The sequence below is a fragment of the Camelus dromedarius genome, chromosome 11, assembly GCF_036321535.1.
Source record: "Camelus dromedarius isolate mCamDro1 chromosome 11, mCamDro1.pat, whole genome shotgun sequence".
NCBI classification, from domain to species: Eukaryota; Metazoa; Chordata; class Mammalia; order Artiodactyla; family Camelidae; genus Camelus; species Camelus dromedarius.
Window position 1 is genome coordinate 59967652 of NC_087446.1, and position 25345 is coordinate 59992996.

General features: G+C 38.0%; 1 protein-coding gene across 1 annotated transcript in view; it reads left to right on the forward strand.

The window, feature by feature from the left end:
* TAFA2 (TAFA chemokine like family member 2) overlaps positions 1–25345 on the forward strand; it is a 439465-nt gene that overhangs the window by 305566 nt on the left and 108554 nt on the right. Inside the window, exon 5 of the mRNA XM_031462350.2 lies at positions 12070–12176. Within this exon, the coding sequence (XP_031318210.1) occupies positions 12071–12176 (106 nt within the window). The 5' untranslated portion in view covers position 12070. The remainder of the gene's footprint in view (positions 1–12069; positions 12177–25345) is intronic.

Genomic DNA, 25345 nt, shown 5'->3' on the forward strand with positions numbered 1-25345 from the left:
AAATCTATGGATCTTAAAATACTCCCAGAAGTGCAGTTCTTTGATGTAGAAGCGCTCACCTGAAGGCCGTAAGTCTAGGCACAGGTTTTAGTGAGGTTGAATAAGAAGAGCAGGGAAAGTAAACCAATTTGTATGAGGTCGTTTTTGTCTTTATCTGCTCTCTCCCTGCTTTGTTTTTGTCTGATTCAAGTCAAACGGAGTTTACAGAGCCTATGACTAGAAAGTGCTGTCTGTTCTAAAACCTACCCAGAAAAATGATGGCTCAGATCAGAGGCCACACAGTGCTGTGCACAGGCAGCATTTGGCATGCAGAGTGTTCTTAAAAATTGAATTAATTGAAAACAATTAAAATTGAGAGGTTTCAGATACGATTCTGAATGGTTCTTTATGAGAAGTGGGAGGCTTGGCAGAACGAAGCTCACGTTTGCATGTACCATCCCTGGGCTGGAGCTGAGTGAATTCCACAGGTAAACTGGATGGTGAGACCGAGCCCTTATTTTGCTTATGTGATTGGCTCCATCTGGCCCCATCGTGGGTCTATAGACAGCTTTCTTTCCTTTTCTTCTCTTCCCTCCTCTTCCTTCTTTTTCTTTCTCTCTCCCTCGCTTTTTCCTTCCCTCTCTCCTCTTTCCCTCTAGTATTACAGTAGTAAATAGTTAGGTAAATTTATTTCCAGACATGTATAATTTGCTTCTTTTTTGAGTATTTAAAAATCCATGATGAGGCTATCTTTTTAAAAATAAATTATCGCCCCCCCCAATTTAGTAGGAATGCTTTTAAAGTACATATTTAATTTTAAGATATGGAAAAATAGGACATTAGCATCACTGTTTTCATTACCAAACTTTTAATGGAAAGAATTTTGGACCTGGAGCTAGAAGACCTGGTTTCGAGTTCCAGCTCTGCCACTTAGTAACTTTGACTTTGAACACGTCACTTAATTTTCCTGAGCTTTTCTCCTTATCTCTGCAAGGGGGATGATTATATCTGCCAGCCTCATGGTCATGGGCATCAAGTGTGAGCGTGGATGTGAAAGTTCAAGGGCACCATACGGCAGTACACAAGGCTAAGGGTGGGGAAGCAGAGCTACGGCATATGGCTTCTCAAGGAGCTTAGAATCTGGTTGTAGAGACGGGACTTACACGTAAGATAAATAACTGTTGAAAGTATCCTACTGCCTACAGGGGATGGAGGCATTAAATATTATCAGACATAAGAAAAAGTGCATGATCATGTAGTATAACCAAATAGAAATAGAAAGGACACATACACTATTTCTTGCATTTGTTAACTCCCTTATTCTGCTCCTACTCTGTGACAAGAAGCATTGTAGGTGCTGAGGCTGAAGCAATGAAATAGAAAGCCTAGGTTTCTGCTCTTACGGAATTTGTATTCTTATAGGGGGAGAGAGGGGCAATAAACAAGCAAACACCTAGATCAGCAGTATAATTTCAGATAGTGTTAAGAGCCAGGAAGAAAATAAATGTAGATTATATGATAGAGCTGTTCCCGTTATGACTCTTGCCATACTGTGTTTTATTTTTTATTTTTATTGTGATGAAGTACAGATAGCATCATAAAATTTACTATTTTAAGTGTATAACTGAATAGAATTAAGTATGCTCACAATGTTGTGCAACCATGCCCACTATTTATTTCCAGAACTGTTTGATCATCCCAAACAGAAACTCTATACCCATTAAACCATAAATCCCCATTTCTCCCTCCCCTCAGCTCCTGGTGATCTATCTTCTACTTCTGTCTTTTATGAGTTTGCCTATTTTAGATATCTCATAAGTGGAATAATATAATATTTGTACTTTTGTGTCAGGCTCACTCCGCTTAGCATGTTTTCGAGGTTCATCCATGTTGTAGCATGTATCATAATTTCATTCCTTTTTAAGGCTGCATAATATTCCACTGAATATGCACCATATGATGTTTATCCTTTTGCAATATTACCGACGTTAACATGATTTGGTAGTAAGTCTAATTTGTAAAATACTTTACAAAGTACCTTAATTGTACATGGTAAGAAGAGTGTTAACATAGGGATTATTGGTTAAGTTGGTTGTAAAACTGTAGTGGTACCTGGCACAGTTGTTTTGTATAATACTCCATCTGATATGTCTTGGATTTTATTCCCAACAATGAAGAGGATAAAAATTGGGAGGAAATAAGGTCAGTAGGTTTTCAACAAATATGAAATGGCAATGGCTTTAGTTTGGACCAGTCCTACCCCTGCCCGTGGTGTAGGGCTTTCCCCTACTCAGTGTGCTCTTGGAGCGTTTTTCTAAAATAGACTCAGGTAATAGCCTTCTACCACCACTTTGGGATATAATTTCACAAGCTAATAAATCTAATCATTGGGAAAATTTCTCAAGATAACACATTAAACCACTTGACTGCTGCTTTGCACTATGATATGCATACTGCTGGGATATACCTGCCCTATGATTGAGGAAGCCAAGTTCGTCCATAGGGAAAATGTTAGACATGGAAAGAAATAGCTGATGGCAAAGAGAAGGGCGAGTTAGTGTATTTTACATGATTTTATTCAGAAAAGTAAGTTCCAGATATTGGAAAGGGTAAAAAAGTGAGATTTTAAAAGAGCTGAAATCTTGTTGCAAAAGGAGCAAGTCAGAAGGCAATATATGTATTAGACAGCTTACTGCAGACTGAGGTTTAAAGCACATAGTGGTTGCTGCTTTGATTCTTAAGCAGTTGACTTCTCCATTGCTTAAGCTATTAACTGAAGTGTAGTGCTTTGTTGTACCAAAATCTGACAGTGTTCCAGTCTTCCCTCTAAAGGAGCTCATTAAGATATATGAAGTTATGAATGGATAAAGGAAAGATGGTATACTCACAGAGTGGAATTTTATTCAGTCTTACGAAAGAAGGAAATCCTACCATTTGTGATTGCATGGCTCTACCTGGAAGACGTTATGCTAAGTGAAATAAGTCAGTCACAAGAGGACAAATACTGCATGAGTCCACTTAGATGAGGCATCTAAAACAGTCAAACTTACAGAAGCAGAAAGTCAAGTGGTGGTTGCCAGGGGAGAAGGGAGGAGGACATGGGGAGTTAGTTGTTCAATAGTTGTGAAGTTATAGTTATAAAAGATAAGTCCTAGGTTCTGCTGTACAACATGGTGCACGTAGTTAACAGTATGGTGTTGTGCACTTTGAAATTTATTAAGAGGGTAGATCTCATGTTAAGTGTTGTTCTTAATACATAAGTACAGACAGAACAAAGGGATGCAAGGGGAGTTTGAGGGTGATGGGTATGTATACACCTTGATAATGGCGCTGGTATCATGGGTGTTGGCATGTCCAAATGCATCAAATTGTGTACATTAAATATTTGCAGCATTTATATATATATCATTTATATCTCAGTGAACCTGTTTTTTTTTTTTTTAAAGATACATTTAAATTGATATCCTGTATTTTATTTGACAACCCTACCTACGGTTGCCACTTTTGATAGAGCAATTCCATTAGGTCTAATTTCAATAGACTGATGTCTGGTAGACATTGGACACTTAACATCACCTTTTCACCAGACCATGCAGTGTATATAAATAATAAAAGATGTACCATTTAAAGATTGATCATTTAATAGTTCATAGAGTACAGTGATGAGAAACAATAGTATTTCCTTTATCCAGTATCATGGCAACGTGGTGACTTTCTTTTGATGACTTTCTAGATTACTGAGAGCTAGAACTATCTTTTAGCTTTTTTTTAGTGAACACCTAAAATGCATCATATACTTTTGGGGCCCATCACAGAGTATTTGGAGCATTGTTTAACTGCTGTTGCAATGAGGACTGAACCAGTGGGCAGAAAATCAGTTTCAAGACCCTCCTCCACCACCTACTACTTGTCTTCAAATTATTCTTTTAGATTCTATATGTAATCAGGGAATATTAATACATGTAGAGCTTAGCTCTAAGAGTTATCATAAGGATCCAATGATATATTGAGTGAGCCAATATATTTTAAGCCAGTACATTTATTTTTTTAAAGTTTTATTGAAGTATAGTTGTTTTACAATATTATATTGGTTTCAGGTGTACAGCATAGTGATTCCATGTATTTTTACAGATGAAACTCCATTAAAGGTTATTACAAGATAATGGCTACAATTACCTGTGCTGTAATCTTGTTGCTTATCTATTTCTTACATGGTAGTTTGTATCTCTTAATCCTGTACCCCCAATTTGTCTCTGTCCTTCCCTTTCTCCCCTGGTAACCGCTGGTTTGTTTTTTATATCTGTGAGTCTGTTTCTATTTTGCTATATAGATTCATTTATTTTAGTGTTTAGATTCCCATATAAGTGATACCATACAGTATTTGTCTTTCTCTCTTTGACTCATTTCACTAACCATAATATTCTCTAGGTTCTTCCATGTTGCTGCAAATGGCAGAATTTCATTCTTTTTGTGGCTGAGTAATATTCATGTATGTGTGTGTGCACACACATATATACCACAGCTTCTGTGTTCATTCATCTGGTGATGGACACTTAGATTGCTTTCATATCTTGGCTATTGTAAATAATGCTGCTGTGAACATTGGGGTGCCTGTATCTTTACAATTAGAGTTTTCATCTTTTCTAGATATATACCCAGGAGTGAAATTGCTAGATGGTATGGCAATTCTATTTTTAGTTTTTTGAGGAATTTCCATACTGTTTTCCATAGTGGCTGCACCAATTTACATCCCCACTAACAGTTTACAAAGGTGCCCTTTTCTCCATATCCTTGCCAACATTTGTTATTTGTACACTTTTTCATGATTGCTGTTCTGACAAATGTGACATGGTATCTCGTTGTTTTGATTTGCACTTCTCTGATGATTAGCAGTGTTGAACATCTTTTCATGTACTTGTTGGCCATATGTATATCTTCTTTGGAAAAAATGTCTATTTCAGGTCTTCTGTCCATTTTTTTATTCAATATTGAGTTGTATGAGCTATTTATGTATTTTGGATATTAACCCCTTATCTGTTATATCATTTGCAAATATTTTCCCCCATTCTGTATGTTGTCTTTTCATTTTGTTGATGGTTTCCTTTGCTGTGCAAAAGCTTTTATGTTTAATGAGGCCCCTTTGATTATTTTTGCTTTTATTTCATTTGCCTTGGGAGATAGGTCCAAAAAATATTGCTACAATTTATGTCAAAGAGTATTCTGCCTATGTTTTCTTCTAGGAGTTTTACAGTTTCAGGTCTTTCATTTAGGTCTCCAACCCATTTCCAGTTTATTTTTATATATGGTGTGAGGAAATGTTCTAAGCTCATTCTTTTACATGTGCCTGTCCAGTTTTCCCAGCAACACTTACCGAGTCGACTGTCTTTTCTCCGTTGTATATTCTTGCCTCCCTTGTCATAAATTAATTGACCATAGGTGCATTTAAAGTGACAAGCATACATAGTAATACTGATAACTTCAGTTAGCATGCTGTGCTCTAGGTATCTCTAGAGGCATTTGAAGAGCACTTGTCCTTCTACCCAATGATCCTAGATTTCTGTAGATTTATAGATTTGATGTCTATTCTCTGATATCCTAGTATCAATATTCATTTTGCAGAGCCATCAGAAGACTCTGTTAATCAGCTCTCCTTCCCTTTTCAGCCTGTTTCAGATTCTTATTTCTAATTCTACAGACTTAGGATAAATTCCTAAAAGTAGATTCATTTTTCACCTATGTCTAAAACACATGGGCTCTTTTATTTGTTGCCCAAAGACTTTTTATTTCCCACTCATTCCTAGCCAGGAGGCTATGTTCCAGGTGTTATTAATAATATTTAATAATAGTTACAGTTTGAGTGTCTACTTTATTCTGGCTTTGTGTTAGATGCTTTATATACATTGTGTTTATTCCTTATGGCAGTCCTATCAATATGTAATGGTAGTCATGCATTCCATATGTGGGCATTGAGGCTCCAAGTTGTTAAACGAACTTGACAAATGTATTTAATATGTGTTGGAACCAGGATCCCATTTGTGACTTGCAAGCCCTTGCTCTTAAAGAAGGATCTTTGAAGAAATGGGAATACTGCTGATTTATCATGTATCTTTAAGTTCAAACTGTCACATGATTTCTTGTTTGTTGTCATGACATCCTTGTTTGAGAGAATAGATGGCATTCCCATTTTCTAGACAGAATAGGAGGGTGAGTGACTCAGTTGTAGTAACAGATGCACAGCAGCGTGGTTTTGTCCAGCCCTCGTCATTTCAGGTGCCTTTCTAGTACTCTCACAAGCGTGTTTGTCTGCTTTGGGTATTAGTGCTTAGAGACTTAGAATATTATATATTTCTGGAAAAATCATTTAAAAGAGAATGCATTTCTATTTCCTGTCATTACGGTCTGTATGTGGCAAAGGCATTTATGTAAAATCAGCACTTGGGCTGTACATTACTAGGCATAAAGCAAAAGCACTCCTGAGTTTCTGTACCCACCAAAATTGCAGTTTTGTGGGGAAATGAATGGAAGTATAAATTTTGGGTGAAGGAAGGAGGCAATAGTGGCTCTTAAATGAGGCTTACATTTGCTGCTAGGCAATCCTTGGAAATTAGTGGAGCTTTCCTGGCTAAATCTCCAGGGTTGATTTCTTAACTACGGAATCTAAAAGAACATTCATCCTAAAACACTGATGTATCAAAAAGAAAAAAAAAAGAATTTTATAGCTATTGTTTCCATTTAGAAGGTCTTGAAAGACTGATTTATATTCTAAACTCTTTCTCTTGAAGTTACTTAAGAAAATACCAGCTAATTGGCAGGTGGCAGGTGTAACAAGCTAGGGAACTTACATATGAGGCTTGTGTTGGGTGCGCCAAGATGAGTAGGCCTCCCCACCTGCCCGCCAAATCTTAAAAGTTTGTGCAGAGGCCTTCCTGGGGTTCCGTTATGTGTTCAGTCCAGATGACACACAGCTCTCTCAAGGCTGCATCCTTGGAGCAGCTCCCACTGTGGGAACAGTGGACAGAACACACACTCCAAGGATGGGGGGTGGCTAGGAGCCTCCGACTGCCTGGGTCCAGCTTGAGGGTCAGCCGGTGGTCTTGTCCTCTGGGTGACCTCTTCCAACAGTAGGACAGAGGGGACGCTGACGTGGCTGAAGTGCAGGAAGGAGGGGGCAGGGATGTGGAATGAGGCAGAGGGGCCGAGGAGAGAGGGGATGTTGAGCTGTCTCTCAGTAATTTGTGTCCAGTAAGAAATTTAGCTTTTACTTCATTTCAATAGAGTAAATTCTCGGATTTTCAGCAAAGAGTAGGGTGCAGTCATATTGTCTGATTTATATTTATATTTATATAAAGGATCATTCTGGTCCCTATCAGGAAAAAAAGGAACTTATATTTTCAACAGGCACAATCTACTTCAAGGTTAAATTCCTGTACTAGATTTGGCTATTAAAGTTCATGCCATTGTAATAAGTTAATACTAAGTTGGTATGAATATTAGAGCAATGTAGAGAAATGTTCTGAAAAGATTTTCATATATATTGCCTCATATGACCTTTTTTCCCCACAGAAGTGCCTTAAGCTCAAGACGAGACCAGGTGGTTGGAGTCCGGGCTTTTATCTTCTTTGTATATAAGCCTTTCCCACCTTTTCCCCTTCATCGTCTGTTCTTTAGATCAGTTAGACTTACCCTCTGTTTTCATGGGGAAATGATTTTTCTGGTAGCATCATAGTTTTTCAGTTCTTGCCTATTTACAGTTAAATGCACTTTGAACATTGGTGGGAAGGCAAGAGTCTTAACACCATCCAGAAGTTTGCGTGTCAGTGACTCTGAAACATGTAACACAGAAGAGAGAGCAGAAGAGCCTGGAGACTGAACTGTCAGTCCTCCACTTTGACAGCGTCTCACTTCTACATCCTTCGCTGCCAAGGTTACCGTGTTCTCAGTTATCCTGCCTCCCTTGTGCTCCTCGCCGGCTGCTGCTGTTTGGGGAGCAATTTCAAGTTTTCATCCCCTCTGTGAATTTATCCTTCAGTTTCCAGTTTCTTCTTCCCTCAGCTTTTGCTGTTATAAAATTCACTTACATTTTGCTTTTTTTTTTTTTTTTTTTTTTTTAACAGATAAATGTAACAATTCTGCAAGTGTGTCCGTCCCTTGACTGTGGTGGAAGGGTTTTAAACTGAGACCCGGTCGTTAGCACGTTGAATGAGAAGTGAATGCCTCCTCATTCTGTGCTGTCATACAAGGTCAAGAAGAAGTGAACCATTCAGCTTTCTCCACTTTGGGTTTTCTTCTTTGGCTCTGCGCCTTTGTTGAAAATCCTCCGTCACTCCCTTAACACTTCAGTTTGCTCAACTTGGGTGTTAGTTAAAAATCAGTTCAAATAAAACCCATTACAGATTGTGGAATGTGTTTACCCCCACCCCTTTCTCACTTTCTTCTTCCTGGGGGTCTTTCGCTAATTTCATTCTAAAGTAGTGACGCATACTTGCTTCCTCCTCATGTTGGCAACTGCACGATATATTTGGCTCTAAGGCACCCCCAGCATTCAGCAAATACCTGTTTACCAGTTATTAAGCTGAACCTTGGCCAGGCCCAAGGTGTTTACAAATGTGTGGTGCACAGTCCCTCTCTTTAAGAATCTTACATGAGAGTGAGGGATGGAGATAAATAAATGGAAAGTTAGAATACAGTGTGGCAAGTGGCTGGTGTGCATAAAGTAGGGTGCTTAATGTGGTCTCGACCAAATCCTGTAAGAAGAATTGTAACCTGCACCTTGGCCAACAAATAGAAGTTAGCCTTTTGAAGAGTGGATGGGGCAAGGGGTGAGCGGGGCATGGGGTGGGTGTCTGATATGTTTCATGTGACATGGGGGTGAAATTTAGCTGGACACCATGGAGGCAATTTAGGAGAGTTAAAATATTGACTATGAATGTATATGGAGAGAGAGGTGGGGAGGAATGACGTAAGACTAGACATAAAGAGTAAAGTTTTGGTTTTTTTTTTAACCCTGACACTGATAAGGTTTTTTATATTCTACTAAGGGTTATGGCTTTTTTAAAAAATCTTAAACATAGCAGGGAATCATGTGATGGTTTTAATCATATTAAGGGTGTCTCGTGATCATGGTTACATATTTGGCTACAGCATAGAGAATGCATTACACTCAACAGTATCCATCAGGCACTTACTCAATACTAAAGACTGCAAATATAGTCACGAAAAGGGCAGACACAAACCCTGCCTTCAATTCCAGAGGGTGGCAGTATTGGTGGCATGAATTCCAGTTAGGCTGTGTGTGAAATTTCGTGGTCTGAGCTGCAGTATTGCAGTTGGGATGGAAACAAGTGTGTACAGTTAAGAGATGCAGGAAGTCATATTGACGGAACACGGTAACTGACTGGGTGGGGGTGGGGCGGTGTGCGAGGGAGAGGCAGGGGTCTTTACAGACTTCCAAATGTTGACCTGCATTCTCCTTCCTTTTTTTCGTTTGATAGCCTGGTGACTTTGTGGGTGTTTCTGTTTCCGTATGTCTCGTTACCAGTTTGACCAGCTGTCATTTCTGTCATCCCATTTGGTGGGTGCACAATAGTATGGAAAATACAATGGGTCATTGACCTTGTCGCAGAGGCCGTTTGCTATGGGAGAGCTATTATCAAGAATTATGCTAAGCAGCTCTTCTTGTCAGATGACTTTTGCTAAACTGTTCATTCTGTTACATGATGCGCAGGACAGCAAGGTTGCAGGGACTAGGTGTAGAAGAGGAGGCAGGATGGCTGCAAAAATGTGAGAAAGGTGATATCTCATAACAAAACTATTAGGAGTGCTAACCCCCCCCCCCCCCCCAAAAAAGAACACAGGGCAATAGAATGAAAGATTTTTAATGGGCATTTTAGTTTACTGAGAGTGAATACTAAAACAGATTATTTTTCTAAGAGGCTTCCTGAGGACTTAGTGTTCTGTATCATACTGTGAAGAACGGTTTCTGGAAAATGCTGCACACTCAAATTTGCCTCTTTAAAAAATCTGGTTAAATTTGTTGAACCAGAATTTTGCAAATATATTTTCCCCATTTGTTTTCCACTAACACTGTATCAACATCCTGTGGAACTGACACCTCCCAGAACACACAGATTAGAGAAATGCTGGTCTTTCCAGGCAATGACCATAGTGACGGTTAACCCTTATTAAGCATTTATTATCTCCTATGCATAGTGTTAAATTCTTTTCATGAACTGTCCCATTTTGTTTCCATACTGACAACACTGTGAGGTAGACATTATTATCCTCATTTTAATTATAACAAAAATACTCCTAGTTGAATAATTTATTCAAAGGCATATAGACATTAGGCAGGAAGCTGGATTTTAAGCCAAGCAACCAAATATAAAAGGTCAAACACCTATCCCTTTGTACATTCTCTCGACATGTCACAAGACCGAGGTCCATGGAGAATTCGCAGCTATTGAAGCCACTGAAATTCCTTGTTATCTCATGAATGAGGCAGCCTCTCATGCACTCCAGGGGCAGCAAAACATCCAAATGACTGAACATCCTCTAATCTCATAGGCACTGAGCCCTTACGCGTGCCAGCCATCGGGCGAGTCTTCTCATATTCACATCTCATATTAGAGAAGGAGGAGCTGTAGCAGGAGATCCAGAAACTCCCACAAGATGACACAATTAGAAACCAGTAGAGCCTGGGCTCAAATCCAAACAGTCTGATTCCGGAGAGTCTGCGTTCTTCGTCATACAACACTGCCTCCTCAACACCTGAATTCGTGTGTGCAGTTTCTCCAAGCCAGGAAGTGTTAACATAGATCTATCTTAAATATACAGGATATATCCATTTATTTTGTATACATTTATCAGTATGAAAGAGTCCCTTTAAAATTGTATAGCCCCCATTGCTACCACCGAGTCCTATTTCTGGAGATGGAATGTTTTGGAAGTGAAAAGGTGAGGAAAAAGATAACTTAGAGAACTCAAGAGAAAGAGGAATCAGGCTAGGTCAGGAAGTGACCTCACAAATTTGCACTAGAATGAAGGCAAGAACGTAGGTCAGACAAGAATGGAGTTCAGTATCCGATCTAAGTCTCAGAAGGCACAGGGTGACAGACATACATTTTCATCTCTCTCATAAGTAAATGCAGATGGTTTATATTTGATACCAGTTTTGCTTACTCCTCATCAATATGGTAGTCAATGTGAAGAGTTTTAGATTTAGACAACCGGCAGTTTGACTTTTTACTCTATCACTACATGGCCTCAGACAAATTTCCAAATTTCCTCATCTACAGAATGGGGATAGACATACCAACATCCCTAATTTGTCTGGAAAAACAGTTAAAATAACATTGCACAAGGAGCTACAGGAATTAGGTGCTACACTTTTGTTACAGGTAGCCGTCACTTTATTCTAACATTTCTTTGCTTTCCTGAGTTTTGTAGTCTCAAGTTGAAAATGTTACCTTGATACGTTTCATTCTGCTTTTCCATTTTTCTTCTACTTCTCATAAAGCACAGCATGGTGGATTTCAACAATATTAAACCATCCATGTATCTCCAGTAACAGTGTTCTACAATACGGTGACTTTTTAAAAACACACTCAGAACAATAGATTTGAAGTGATGTTATTCTGTGCAGAAATTCATCAGACACATTTTATCTAAACCGTTGACTCTGGCCATTTGACTTGGCCTTGAAGGAGGGATTTAAAAAAAAAAAAAAAGTAAAACGAATCATTTATTTAAAGATTTTTCAAACAACTGTGCCTTGCATTTTGTAAATTAAATCTATATTTACGTGGAGAGAAAAATGGTAATATTTCCCAGTTAATTTAGTCTATTGTTAAGCGAATCAAGACTGACTGAGGTAGGGCTCTCGTATCTCTTACTTTGGATCAGGGTACTTTGGAAAACTACAGATTTTTTTATGTTCATAGTTTATATACAGTGAACAGCCTTTTACATACAAGAGATGCAATACGTAGGTGTTAAGGTATCACAGAAAGCTTTAAATATAACACACTTAGAATGGAAAAGCAATCGTTTCACATACTTAGGATTTTTTTTTTTTTTTTTTTTTTTTTGCAGGATGAGTAAGAGATACTTACAGAAAGCAACAAAAGGAAAACTGCTAATAATAATATTCATTGTAACCTTGTGGGGGAAAGTTGTATCCAGCGCAAACCATCATAAAGGTAAGCCCCTCTGTTCTGTCTCTCAGCTCCTGTGAAAGTTGACTCCCTTTACCACAGGCTATTGTGTCCTGTCTTGACTAGTCTATTAATTTTACTAGATATGGGTCTGCCCATGGCACTTCTCTTTAAGGAAAAATACAGAGGGAGTCATTCTTACTATGGCTTTGACAGGGAATGAATGATTATGTACATGTTTCCAGGATTACTGACACTTCTGCAAATTGTGTTCAGAGACTATGGAACTGTGATTCTGTCTTTTCGTACCATTTCCGTTTTTAAGATGTGATGTTAAAATGTTGAGTTGACATGTGATAATGATGAGTTTCAAATTACAGTCATTCTTTAATGAAAGCATCTTTAATGATATTTATCTTAATAATATGTATGTATGTAAACTTCCTCTCAGTGCTTTTTGTGGATCACATTTCTCCACGCCAGTGTAGCTCTCTGGCTGTCTGGATTCTACCTGTAGTGCAATATTTAGCAGCTTCAATTCTACCATAGAACGGGGTGAGGGTATATGTGTTTTATACCTGGTGTGTTAAGCTTGACAGCCCAAAATTATGCCTTTTCTGTTCTCTTTCCTGAGCATAAGACTCAGTATAATGCATAAGTACTTTTTCCAAATGAATTAAAATGGGCTATTTCTGGACTGTCCCTACCATAATCAAGTATTCATAACCCAGTAAGTCAATTTAGATTTTTCTGTGAAATATGCTTTTATAATTCAGTTCTCAGTCCTCTGTAAAGTCCAAAGATTAGCAACTTACTTTCTCATTTTATTTCTGGGTTGAAGAGAGAATTAAGACTGCCTTGAATTTTGTAACATTTAAAATAGTTAAATATGTACATTTAATTAGCATTATGTGGAACATGAACACCAGGGAGGGGAAAGATGTGGTGTGAGGGAGTGATGCCTATAAGACAAAATCCTTTTCTCCTGTGTTTAAAACCAAAAAGAGTCATCTTTCGAAATACGAATTTTCTGAAGAGGTCTTCATATTTCAGTCTTATTTTGTGTGTCTATAAAATATATGCATACATAAAACATTATGTATATATAAATACATAATGTATATTATATATGAGTTTTCTTCTTTTCCTTAATACAGTATTCTGATCCACCAATAAAACTTTAAATTCTATTTAATAAGGGTTATTGGTGTAAAACTAAAAAGATGTTGAGGAGGACTTTATTCCCATGCTTTCAAATTGGCAGGAGTGAAACAAACTTAAGGACGAAGCACTGTTAAATGCTTATTACCTTTTAAAAAGATGCAAACTGCTGGGGCTGGGCCCCCTGCCTTGTGCTTCATACGAGAAAAGACACATCATCCTTACTGTCCGCATGGTTGGTCATCCCAGTGTGCCTTCCCAGCCTGTAAAAGAAAAATTGAGAGAAGTGGGGGAAATCCACAGTAATTGTGGGTGTCATCCTGGCAAAGCAGGGGTCCGTGATAAAGATGCTTTCTCATCTCCAAAGCCAACTGATGGGGTCTCTAAGAGAGTCACTCATAAAGACTGCTCCACAGTGACTATTACAATTTTAAAGCTACTTTTAAGAAGTTTAAGTGATGTTATGTTCTATGCTAACTCCAGAACTAAGATCTTTTCTTACTTTTTTGCCAAAAAAAAAAAATTCTTGAACCTAAGAAATGATACATTGTCTCAGGAAATCTACTTAAAGTGCCAAACCCTGCACATAATAGAACATGGAGTTTTGTGTTTTACTGATCTATTTCCAGCCTGCCAAGGATATTTTGGAGATTTTTAAAAAAAGATGTCTCCACCTCTCTCTCCTTCCTTCCTTCCCCTTTTCCTTTCTTTCTTTCTTTTATATTTTTTCATGGAAAATCCTCCTTTTGTTTAGACTATTCTGTACTTACTGAGTGCAGTGTATGTATGTTTTAGGACATATTCGTGAAATGAACATGAGTGTGCCCACCACCCAAGTGAGACACGTGACATTTCTAATACTCCTGAAACTGACTGTCTGCCACTCTAATTTCATTGCTTTGCCTCCTTACCCAAGGGAGTCACTATTCTTAATTTTGTGATTATAATTCCTTTGCTCTTATTTATGATTTCACCATGTACTGACATATATCTAAATGGCATGCTGCTTAATTTTATTGTTATTGAATTTACATAATAGTATTATACTGTATTTTTCTGTAATTTGCTGTTTTGCCCAACAATATGTTTGTGATATTCATTATGCTTGATGGCATGTAGCTGTAGTTTATTATTATTATTTTTTTTTACTGTTGCTCCGTATTTTATTGTATGAAGTCACCACAATTTATATATTTATTTTCTTGCAGTGAACATTTGGTATTCTATTTTCTTGTCGTTATGCAATATACTTCCATGAATATTCTTATACCTCCTTCCTGGCACACATGTGCCAAGATTTCTCAAGAGTGCCTTTCAAGGAGCAGAATTCTGGATCACAGGCCGTATATGTCTTCAGCCTTACCAGACTATGTCAAATGGTCTTCCAAAGTGTTAGTACCAATAAAGTTGTTCAAGATATTTCTTTTTATTGAGGTATAGTTGATTTATGATATTATATTAGTTTTGTGTGTACAACATAGTGATTCACAATTTTTATAGATGATATTCCATGTAAATTTATCATAAAATATTGGCGACATTCCCTGTGCTGTGCAATGTGTCCTTGTCCCTTATTTTATACATAGTAGTTTGTACTTCTTAACCCTCTACCCCTAGCTTCCACTTCCCCCTTTCCTCACCCTCACTGTTAACCACTAGTGTTTCCTCTATATTTGAGTCTGTTTCTGTTTTGTTTTGTTCATTTGTTTATGTTAACAATATACAGTACTTGTCTTTCTCTGTCTGACTTATCTCACTACACATAACACCTTCCAGATCCATCCATGTTGTTTCACGTGGCGAAATTTCATTGTTTTACGGCTGAACAGTATTCCATTGTGTATCTTTACCACATCTTCTGTATCCATTCGTCTGTTGATGGACACTTAAGTTGCTTCCATGTCTCGGTTATTGTAAATAATGCTGCTATAAACACTGAGCATAGAAACTTTTCAAATTAGTGTTCTTGTTTTCTTTGGATATATATACCCAGGAGTGGGATTTCTGAATAAGGTGGTAGTTCTATTTTAGTTGTTTTGCAGAACCTCTGTATTGTTTTCCATAGTAGCTGCACCAATTTACTTTCCCACCAGCACTGTGCAAGGGTTTCCTTTTCCCCACATCCTCACCAACGTTTGTTATTTGTGGCCTTTTTGATGATAGCCATTCTGACAGGTGTGAAGTGATAACTCATTGTGGTTCTGATTTGCATCTCTCTGATGATTAGTGATGTTGAGCATCTCTTCGTGTGCCTGTTGGCCATCTGGGTGTCTTCTTTGGAAAAAAATGTCTATTTCAGATCTTCTGCTCATTTTTAAAATTGGGTTGTTTGTTTTATTGACTCTTATTACTGCCTTTATTTTAAAGTTCATTTTGTCTGTTGTAAGTTTTGCTACTCTGGCTTTCTTTTGATTTCAATTTGCATGGAAGACCTTTTCTCATCTCCTCGCCTTCAGTCTGTGTGTTTCCTTAGGTGTGAGGTTTTGTACGCAGTGTATACATGGGTATTGTTTTTGTACCTATTCAGCCACTGTGTATCTTTTGATTAGAACGTTGATTCCATTTGCATTTAAAGTAATTATTGATAGGTGCATAATTACCACTATTTTGTTCATTGTTTCGGGGGTGGGGGGTCTGTAGTTCTTCTTTGCTCTTTTCTTGTCTTCTCCCCCCTTACAGTTTGACGACTGTCTTTGTGTTTGGATTCCTTTCTCTTTTATGCTTGTGTGTCTGTTATAGATTTTTGGTTTGTAGTTATTATGAGGTTTATATATAGCAACCTATATGTATACGTGATTTAGTTGCTGATCTCTGAATTTCAGACACATTTTAACAACCCTCCATCTTTACTCCCCCCCCCATGATTATTCTATTTTGACAGTATAATTTATGTCTTTTTGTTTTGTGTATCCATTAACTACTTATTGTGGATATAGATAATTTTACTACTTTTGTCTTTTAACCTCCTCCCAGCTTTGGATGTGTATATTTGCCTTTACCAGTGAGCTCATTTGCCTCCTACCTGCCTGGGAGACCCTCCAAGATCAGCAGGTGGATTTGACTCAGGATCTTTTCAAATAGATCTGCCCTGGGTCCCAGAGTGTGTGAGATTTTGTATACACCCTTTAAAGGTGGAGCCTCTATATCCCACAGCCCACATGACTTTCATCATGGGTAACGCTTAGGGCAAGGGAGGCCTATTCACTTATTTTTATTTTATTTTATTTTTTTGTGAGATAATTAATGGGCAATCTGACTCTGATCCAGAGCACTTTGAGCATTCAAGATAAAAGTAACACAGCTGCATGTTAAAAAACCCAACAGCTCTATTTTAAGAGCTCTATAGATACCAATCCTTAAGACAATCTCTAAGGCAAGTACGATTACTAAGCCAATTGCATAGATCAGAAACTGTGGCAAAGAATGGTTCAATAATTTGGCCACAGTTGCAACTGTTGGAAGCAGGATTCAAACCAAGGAAGACTTGTTCCAGATGACATGATATATATCTAGTTGTGAGTTTCTTTTTGTTGATACTATTTGGGATTTGGTTGACTTCCTGAATTTATAGTTCGGTATCTTTCATGAACTTTGAATGCTTTTCAGACATTGTCTCTTGAAATATTGCTTCCATACCATTGTCCCTACTCTGTAGATGTATGTCAGCTTTCTCTCTCTGCTCTCCATGTATTTCAACCTTTATTTTCTATTTTCCACCTTCAAGTCTTTTTATGCTATATTCTGGGATGTTTATTCAGATCTTTTTTTTCCTACCACACTAATTCTGTGTTTTCCTGGGTTTAATCTGTTCTCTGATGCATATGTTGAGTTTTAATTTCATCTGTTATATGCTACTAAAAATTCTTTTTTTCTTACAAATTGGCTTGGCTTTTGATAAATTTTTGCTCTCACTCATGTTTTTATTTCTTTTTATACAATATATATATATATCAATTTATATATACAAATATAATTTGATGCTTCCATTTTATAAAATTTTTGTTATTTCTTCCTGGTGAATCGCACTCACAGTACTTTATTTTAGGGTTTTGTAATTTTTAAACATTCTGTGAACTAATGTTCACTGGAATCATATTTGTGAGGAATTTTAAGGCCTATATTTAGAAAGCATTCATCCAGAGGTGATTTGCATATGCCATGTGTCTTAGGTAAGTCTCTCTAGAAGCAGAGCCAAGTCAGGAGTTCTCGTTTATGTGATTTATAGAAAGAGTGCTCTCAGAAGATGCAGCAGGATAGAGTTGGAGATAAAAACTAAGCACAGATAGCATCTCAGCTGGAGAATAGCCTGGTCAGGGTCTGTGGGGACCCTCAGAAACATCAGTTGCTCCTCAGAGTTGACCCCTCCTTGAGATGAAATGAACAGCCATCGCACACTCGTGCCCGTTTGTCGCTGGCGTGTTGCTCCATGGTGGGAGTAGCCTTCCTGGGCAAGTGGCTCGTCTTCAGCAGAGGGTGCATGTCTAAGCAAGGGGGGCGATCCACTAGCATTCACAGCAGTGGAGGGAGGGCGCACTGCTGACAGAAGGAACCTTGGTGATGAGCCAGTGTTGTGTTCCAGCGCAGTCCACTTCTGGTGCCACTTAGTTCTGCTCGTTTCTTAGGTTTGCTCTCTCCAGGCAAAGCTTATGGAAGATTCTGGTTGGTTGCAATTTCCAAGAAAACATGCTTGAGGAGGAATAGTGGGGCCACCACTAATGCAGTTGGTGCCAGGACCATTGTTGATACTCATGATCTGCCCGCTTCGCCAGCCATTTTAGAATCCCATCTCCTTCAGCCAGCCCTGCTGCTCAACTAGAAAGCTTGTCAGATGTTTTAGCCAGACCTCATGCCTGAGGGTTCTGAGCCCTGGGTTATTACACCCTTAATGCTGGGGTTATTGTACTTGTAAACTTACAGTGATAACTGGGCACTGGGATGACAACAAATGCCCAGGAGGATCATCTGAGACCCTGAGAGGACACATTTCCCCTGCCCCAGTCCAGAGTAGCTCCGCTCTTCCTCATGATCATCTGGGTCATTTATCTCATCAGTGCTGAACCTCTTTTTCTTGCTGGTCTGTGGGGCTGAACAGGCAGTAGTTGTAGCCATATGTTAAGCAAGACTCTTGAGCAGGACTTGTTTCCTCTGGTGAAATCACTCCCTTTCTGGGAACCAGGACTCCTAGACTCACAGAGTCTGTTGGTAGTTTTCATTGGAATATTTTAGCTGGAATAATTCTTCTCAGTTTTTGAATACCCACAATAAGGACTAAGAATATAGCAGGACATAAAAGAGGCAAAAAATCTTTGTCCTTATGGAGTTTTTGTCCTAGAGGTGGGAAGATAGATAATAAAAAAGAAAAATAAAACAGTTTTATAGTATAAATGCTATGGAAAAAATAAAAAAGAAAATGGTGTAAGAAGTGCTCAAGAGGGACTATAATTTTAAATAAGGTCTTTGGGTAGGATCTAAAGTTTCCAGTGGAGCCAGCCATGAGATTATCTGGGGAAAGGATGTTCCCGGCAGAGCAGCAGTAAGTACGAATGTTTTCAAGTGGCAGCCTGTCTGGAGACCATGAGGATTAGCAAGGCTGCTGTGCATAGAGCAGAGTGTGTAAGAAAGTGGTAAGAGTTTAGGTCATTACAGCACAGGTGAGTGTAAGTGATGGAAGAACAGAATAAACAGCTGTCCCAAACCCCAGTGCAATAGCACCGTGCTCTCAAGAGCAACCAAATGTTCAAAATGTTTTTTTTTTAACATAATGTAGAAACACTATAGAAATCTGGAGCATTTGTGTTTGAAAAATGAGGTGTCTAAAAATCAGAAAATGTTGTCACCTGCTTAATAAAATCTTCTGAGCTTTGGGAACTGACAGTCCCTCACACAGAGACAAGTAAGTTCACTGCTTAAACCTCCACAGAGATTCTGTCCTGAATACTCACAATTGTTTGGAGCTGGGCATTTGGGGAGGGGAGTGGTGATGAACTCAGAGAGCATTATGACAGCCATTCAGAAAGTAGAAGCAGTATCTCCCTGTTGGAAGCAATTACATTAGGTACAGCTTCAGATAGTGGGGATCATTTCTGTTTAGGACTCCATGTTCCCAACAGAAAAACATGGTCATTAATCTTAGAAGGCTAATACGTTTTCTTGACATTTCTTCCTTTACCCATCACTTCTGCACTAAATCTAAAGAGAGTAAGTCATCATTGGATGTTTGAATTGGGAAAGGATCTGTATTTAGTATGAAAGAGGGTATACACAGATGAGAGTTGTACATACACACACAAAAAGAAAATCAGAAAAAGTTCATTTGGTTAACTGAGATTGAATGTACGTCATTCTCATTGTCATACAAAGTAATTACTAACCTGAGTTGGACCTTTTGATTAAACAAAATTTTTTCAAAGAAAAACAAATTTTAAAATAAAGGTGATTTTTTTTAGTCCAAAGCCTAGATGAGAAAGCAGCCATTTTAAACTTTTTTGGTAGCTCTTCATTTGTTTGTTGGTTCGTTGGATACTGTATTCATTTTTCCAACCAACTACCCAGTAAACAAAATGTATATTGCGTATCTGTTAAGTGTTGGGCTTTAGATCAAGTTCTGGAGATAAAGAAGTGACCAAAACAGGCATAGTCCATGCCCTTAGGAGCTTACAGTGTAGTTGGCAAGAAGAACATTCATCTGATCATCAGACGAATAAATATTTAACTATACATGATAATAAAGTGTTTAGAGATAAGATTTCAGGGTAAAAGTACATAAAGTGAAAAATGGGTGGAGGGAAATTAGGGAAGAGACATTTGAGCTGAGGTCTGAATGGGGAGTGGGCTGGGCATCTAGGCAGGATCAGTAGCCTCACAAAGACATGAAGGAATTAGAATGCTCTGGAGCTCAAAGAAGATCACTGTGTCTGAAGGGCAAAAAGCAAAGAGGATGCTGGTGCACCATTAGCCAGGAGAGGTGGCTGGGGCAGGTTCTTTGGGGCCATATTCAGAACGCCAATTTTCTCACAGTTAAAATTGCTTGATTCAATTTAGCTAGGAAATTGCTAGCTTCTCGGGATGGTTTGCAGCTGGCTATATGATGTACGCCAAAGTTTAAGAACCCTGATTTATAATTCATAGTGTTTCAAGGACCTTGTTTATGAAAACAATTGAATTAACATCCTAAGAGAAAGAAAAACTGCCGTCACATAAACTGACTCTACTTTGGACTTTTAACAACACATTTTATCATTCATTTTATTGAATTTTCAAAGTGTTACATGTTTATCTGAGAAGCTTTGATAAGAAAGAAAAATATCAAGAAGAGAAATCAATTGATAATTCTTCTACAGAGAAATTATTAGATGTCATATGGGTATATTATCTTCTAGTTTAACTTATGAATGTATTGAACATATTTGAAAGCTTGGGGTTCATTTAATTATTTATACATTTATTGACATGGACTAGGTCAGCGAGAGACTGCTGCTCTGAGCTGGTGATTCTGCTTGAAATTGTGCAGATAAAGTTATTTTCCTGAGGTTTACCCTTTCCTGGTTTTTTCTTTTTTTATATTTTAAGATGTCTCATGGGGGAGGGTATAGCTCAGTCGCAGAGTGTGTGCTTAGCATGCGTGAGGTCCTGAGTTCAATTCCCAGTACCTCTGTTTAAAAAAAAATTAAATAAATAAATAAAGAAACCAAATTATGTACCCCACCCAACAAAAAAGAAAAAAAAAAACCCATAAAAGAAATAAAAATATAAAAAGATAAGAAAGGAAAAAAACATAAAAATAGAACAAAAACATGGAAAAAACCGAAACAAAATAAGCTATCTCATGTATACAGAATACTGGGTTAAACACATATGTGCACTCAAAATAACAATTATAAGGCAAGCATCTTTGCAACTACCAACCAGGACAAAAAATAGAACATTATCAGCCCTCTAAAGCTGCTTACGCCTCTCTCTGATTATAACTCCTCCTCCCACAGAGGTACTCCTTCCCTGACTTCTTACACCTAAACAGTAGTCTCATTTTGTCTGGTTTCCAGTTAGGCAAAATTTGAATCCTACTTGAGGCCTTTTTTTTTTTTTTTAGTGTGATTTGCTTCTTAGCCTCAACATTTTTTCTTGAGATTCATCCATGTTGTGACATAGGCTCCACTGCATGCATATATGGTGATGTATTTATCTCTTACTGTTGACAGGCATTTTGATTTTTCCAGTTGTTGGCTGTTACTGCCAGTACTGCTGTGGACATTACTGTACATGTATTTTTGTTCACAGGTGCAGAATTTCCCCCAGGGTATATTTTTAAGACTTAAATTCTATGGGCCATATGATAAGTATGTATTAAGCTTTACTTTTATCCCCCCCCCCCACTTAGTAGTATAATTCGCAGTGAATGATGTGTATTTACTTATATATCTAAAAACTATTCATAAACATATACTTTAATTGGGGCATGAAAAAGCATTGTAAAAATGCACCCTAAATTACTTACAACAGTCTTTGTTGTTAGTTATTTTTGAGACTTTTTTATTTGTTCATACCCATATAAAAACTTTTGTGCAAGAATTTTTGTTTACATTTAATATTAATTAATTGCTTATAAATTAATTTAATCTATTAGTACATTTTGTTTATTTTTAATTTCTTTACATAGTTAACACAGATGAGAATTTTTGAGGTCAAAAAGAATGAAATGATCAGTTTTGTATCATTCAGTGTTCACCCAGGAAAAAGGAGCTCACACCAGCATGGTTTAAAGTAAGGACTTGTTTACGGAAGTGTTGAAAGTGCTGGGAAGGGAACGGGGGTGGTGGGGGGTTGGTGATATTGCTACTCAGGCATTGGCTACATGCAGAAAGCTATTACCGCCCCTAGCGGTGGGGGAGCCAAAGAAGAGCAGTTACCCAGAGCCCCCGATTGTAATGTTTGCTGTTAAAGTTGCAGCAGTGCAGCTTCTGCTTCAGGAATCACTTCCACCGCCGCTGAGCGGGAAGCCTGGGACCCATCCCCCCCTGGTACCGCAAGAGCCCGAGAGAGGCTGAATGCTGCCCGCACCGCTACTCTCGCTGGTGCTGCTGAAGTTCACACGCATCCACACGATCCTCCCTGCGCACGTCTGAAGCAAGAAGCAGGGGGGTAAAAAAAAAAAAAGATGGGCTCTTTCTTTCTTGTGTGTGCCTTCCTCCAAGAAGCAGACTCTGGGACAGAATTCAACGTGCAAGAAGTTCACTGGGTGAAACAGTTTTGAAGTATAAAGAGGGAGAGAGCAGGAGTAGCTGAGATGAGCCGTGAGACCATGGAAAGTCTGACACCTGTGAGAGAAGAGAAGAAAGGAAGGATTGAGTTGGAAGAACCTCAAACTGCAGCCGGGTTTTGAAAAAGTCTCAGCCAGGTCAACCTGGAGTCCTTGAGCAGAGGTTGCCCGTTGGAGAGAGTCCCTTATCGGGCAGGAAGGCCAGGCTGCTGTGTTCCTGCCATGCTCTCAGTCACTGATGGGTAGCAGCCCAGAGAAAGTGGCCTTGGCGGGATCCTAGGCTGGATCCACAGGTGGGGTTCCTGGAGGCCATCAGGCAACTCTGTTCTTTGCGGTGGGTTCTTTTGAGGGAGAACTCGGCGTACATCTTTGTGGCTGCCACACTTCCACGGGCAGAATCTAACCAGAAACCAGTTGGCAAGAAAGTCTGAGGAATCTAGCAGTTAAGCTTCCAGCCTCCTTCAGTACAGAGAGGGAAACAGAATGATAAATGTTGATGAAATTGACAAGAATCTGCCACAGGAATATTTATACATATTATCGAATTACTTTTTATTCCTTCACAGAGGGATATAAAACTTCCCATCTCACCACTCTGAAAATACTGGCTACAAATGAGTATCTTTGTTTAATCAGAAGATCTTGACATGGTCTTTTATTCATATTTTAATTTATATTTTTGAGTACTAATGAATGGCTAGTTAATTTTTGAACTACTTTCATTTTCTATTATTTGACTTACTCATTGATTCCTTTGCCAGTTTAATATTTCTGTCATCGATATGTTTGAAAACCTTAGACAAGCTTGGTCATATTCATTGTTTATTTTCAGTTTACATGCTTTTGAAATTTAGTGTTGTGTTAAAATAATGTTTATTTTTTTAAGACTTTTATAAAGTGTCCCACACTGTTGTTGGAGAAAACTTGAAGATACATAAAAATATAAAGAAGAAACTGTAAAACACCTGTAATCCTACATATGTGTCACTATTAATTCTTAAATATTATTCATAAAATAATATTAAGAATATACTGTATCAGGGGTAGGGATAGCTCAGTGGTAGAGCACATGCTTAGCAAGCACGAGGTCCTGGATTGCATCCCAAATATCTCCATTAAAAAAAAGAAAAGAATATACTGTATCCATAATTTTTTTCATTTCTTACTCTATTGTGAGCATTTCTTCATGTTTCCTGTGAAAATACTTATTAAACATACTATATTATTGGATATTTGAGCTGTTTATTTTTTCTCTAGTAAAAATCATGCTGCAGTGAACGTTTGTATGTGTGATTGCTCTCCCCAATATATGTTTATTAGGCTAGATTTGCAGTAATGGAATTACTAGTTCAAATGACTTAAATTTTAAAATATTATTATGTTTTGACACTGGTATTTTTAACCATAAAAATAATCTGTGTTTATTTCAAAATATTTGAAAAGTATAAAAGAAGCACTAAGAATATAAAAGGATCAAATATACTCAAAGGTGTTTACTTATTAATATTTATACCTGTTAAAATGTATGCTTTTGATATATATTGTCACATTACAAACATCCCAAATCGTATTCCCATCCGCAGGGAATTTATACACCCTTGTCAACACTGAGATATACCATTCTATTTAATCTTTGTCAATTTCATCCTGTTTTAATTTGCAATTTTTAATTGTTAAAGATGATAAAATTTTACTGATGTATTGACCATTAATATTTTTATTACATTTTCATGTATTTTATATGTTGTTTTGATTAGGTGACTCTTGTTTTCTTTCTGCCTTTATGAGAGCACTTTATAAAGGATTAGCACTTTGTGTTATGTTACCAGTAATTTACACGTTTCCTAATCAGTGCATTAGCATATAGTGTGCAAGAGCACACCTTCAGAACTCCAGTCTGTGTTTTCCTTCAGGCTTGGCCTTTCACTAGCTCTAGGTCATTTTTCTTTTCTTTTTTTCAGTTGTGATGGGGGTGGAGCATCTGAACCCTTTTAACAGTTTCTTTAACCTTAAATGAAAAAAAAATTACCTATATATATATCTATCTCAATTACTGAGTAAATCTTTTCAAGCTTAGATTTTTTATGTTTTCAGTGAAAACCTTACTTTCATTTTGTATTTAAATGATGCTCTTATCTTTTTGTTCTGTTTTATTTTTTTCCTCCTCTCTCAATTTTTGGAGCTCCTGTTGTTTGGCTGTTTGACCTCTTGAACTTGTTTTCCAACAGTCTTCTATTTTTCTCTCTTCCCTTTTACTCTTTTTTGGGGGGCGGAGGTGGGGGTGGGAGATTTCTTCACCTTTATTGTCCAAACCTGTGCAAAATTTTATATCTTCTTTTATACTTTTAATTTATGTGCTATTTTCATTTTCTGAGTGTTCTCCTGCCCCGCCTCTCCATTGTTGAAGGTTTTCTTCTTGCAAAGTCTCTCTTCTTAGATTTCGTCCCCTCTTTGTTATTTTCGTTTCTGTCCTCCATGCTAGGAGCTTTCCTCAGATAGTTCCTAACCCCAAACTGTCTGCTCTGGAAGCTCTGAGCCTGTTACTGGGGTTTGTAGAACGTGAGGTTTAATGTAAGATGGTGTGGCAGGGCTTTTATTGGGGAACTACCAGTGTTAGTATATTTCCCCTTTGGATCGGCCAGATTCTTTCAAGAAGAATCCTTTCATCTCTTGCCTGAGATGATCAGAGAGTTGAAAGGTGAAAGGGGCTGGGGTGAGGAGGTGTGTCCTATGTCACCATCCTGTAACTCATTCAGTGCGGTGCCTGCAGTCCCTGCTCTGGCTTGTGTTCCCCAGT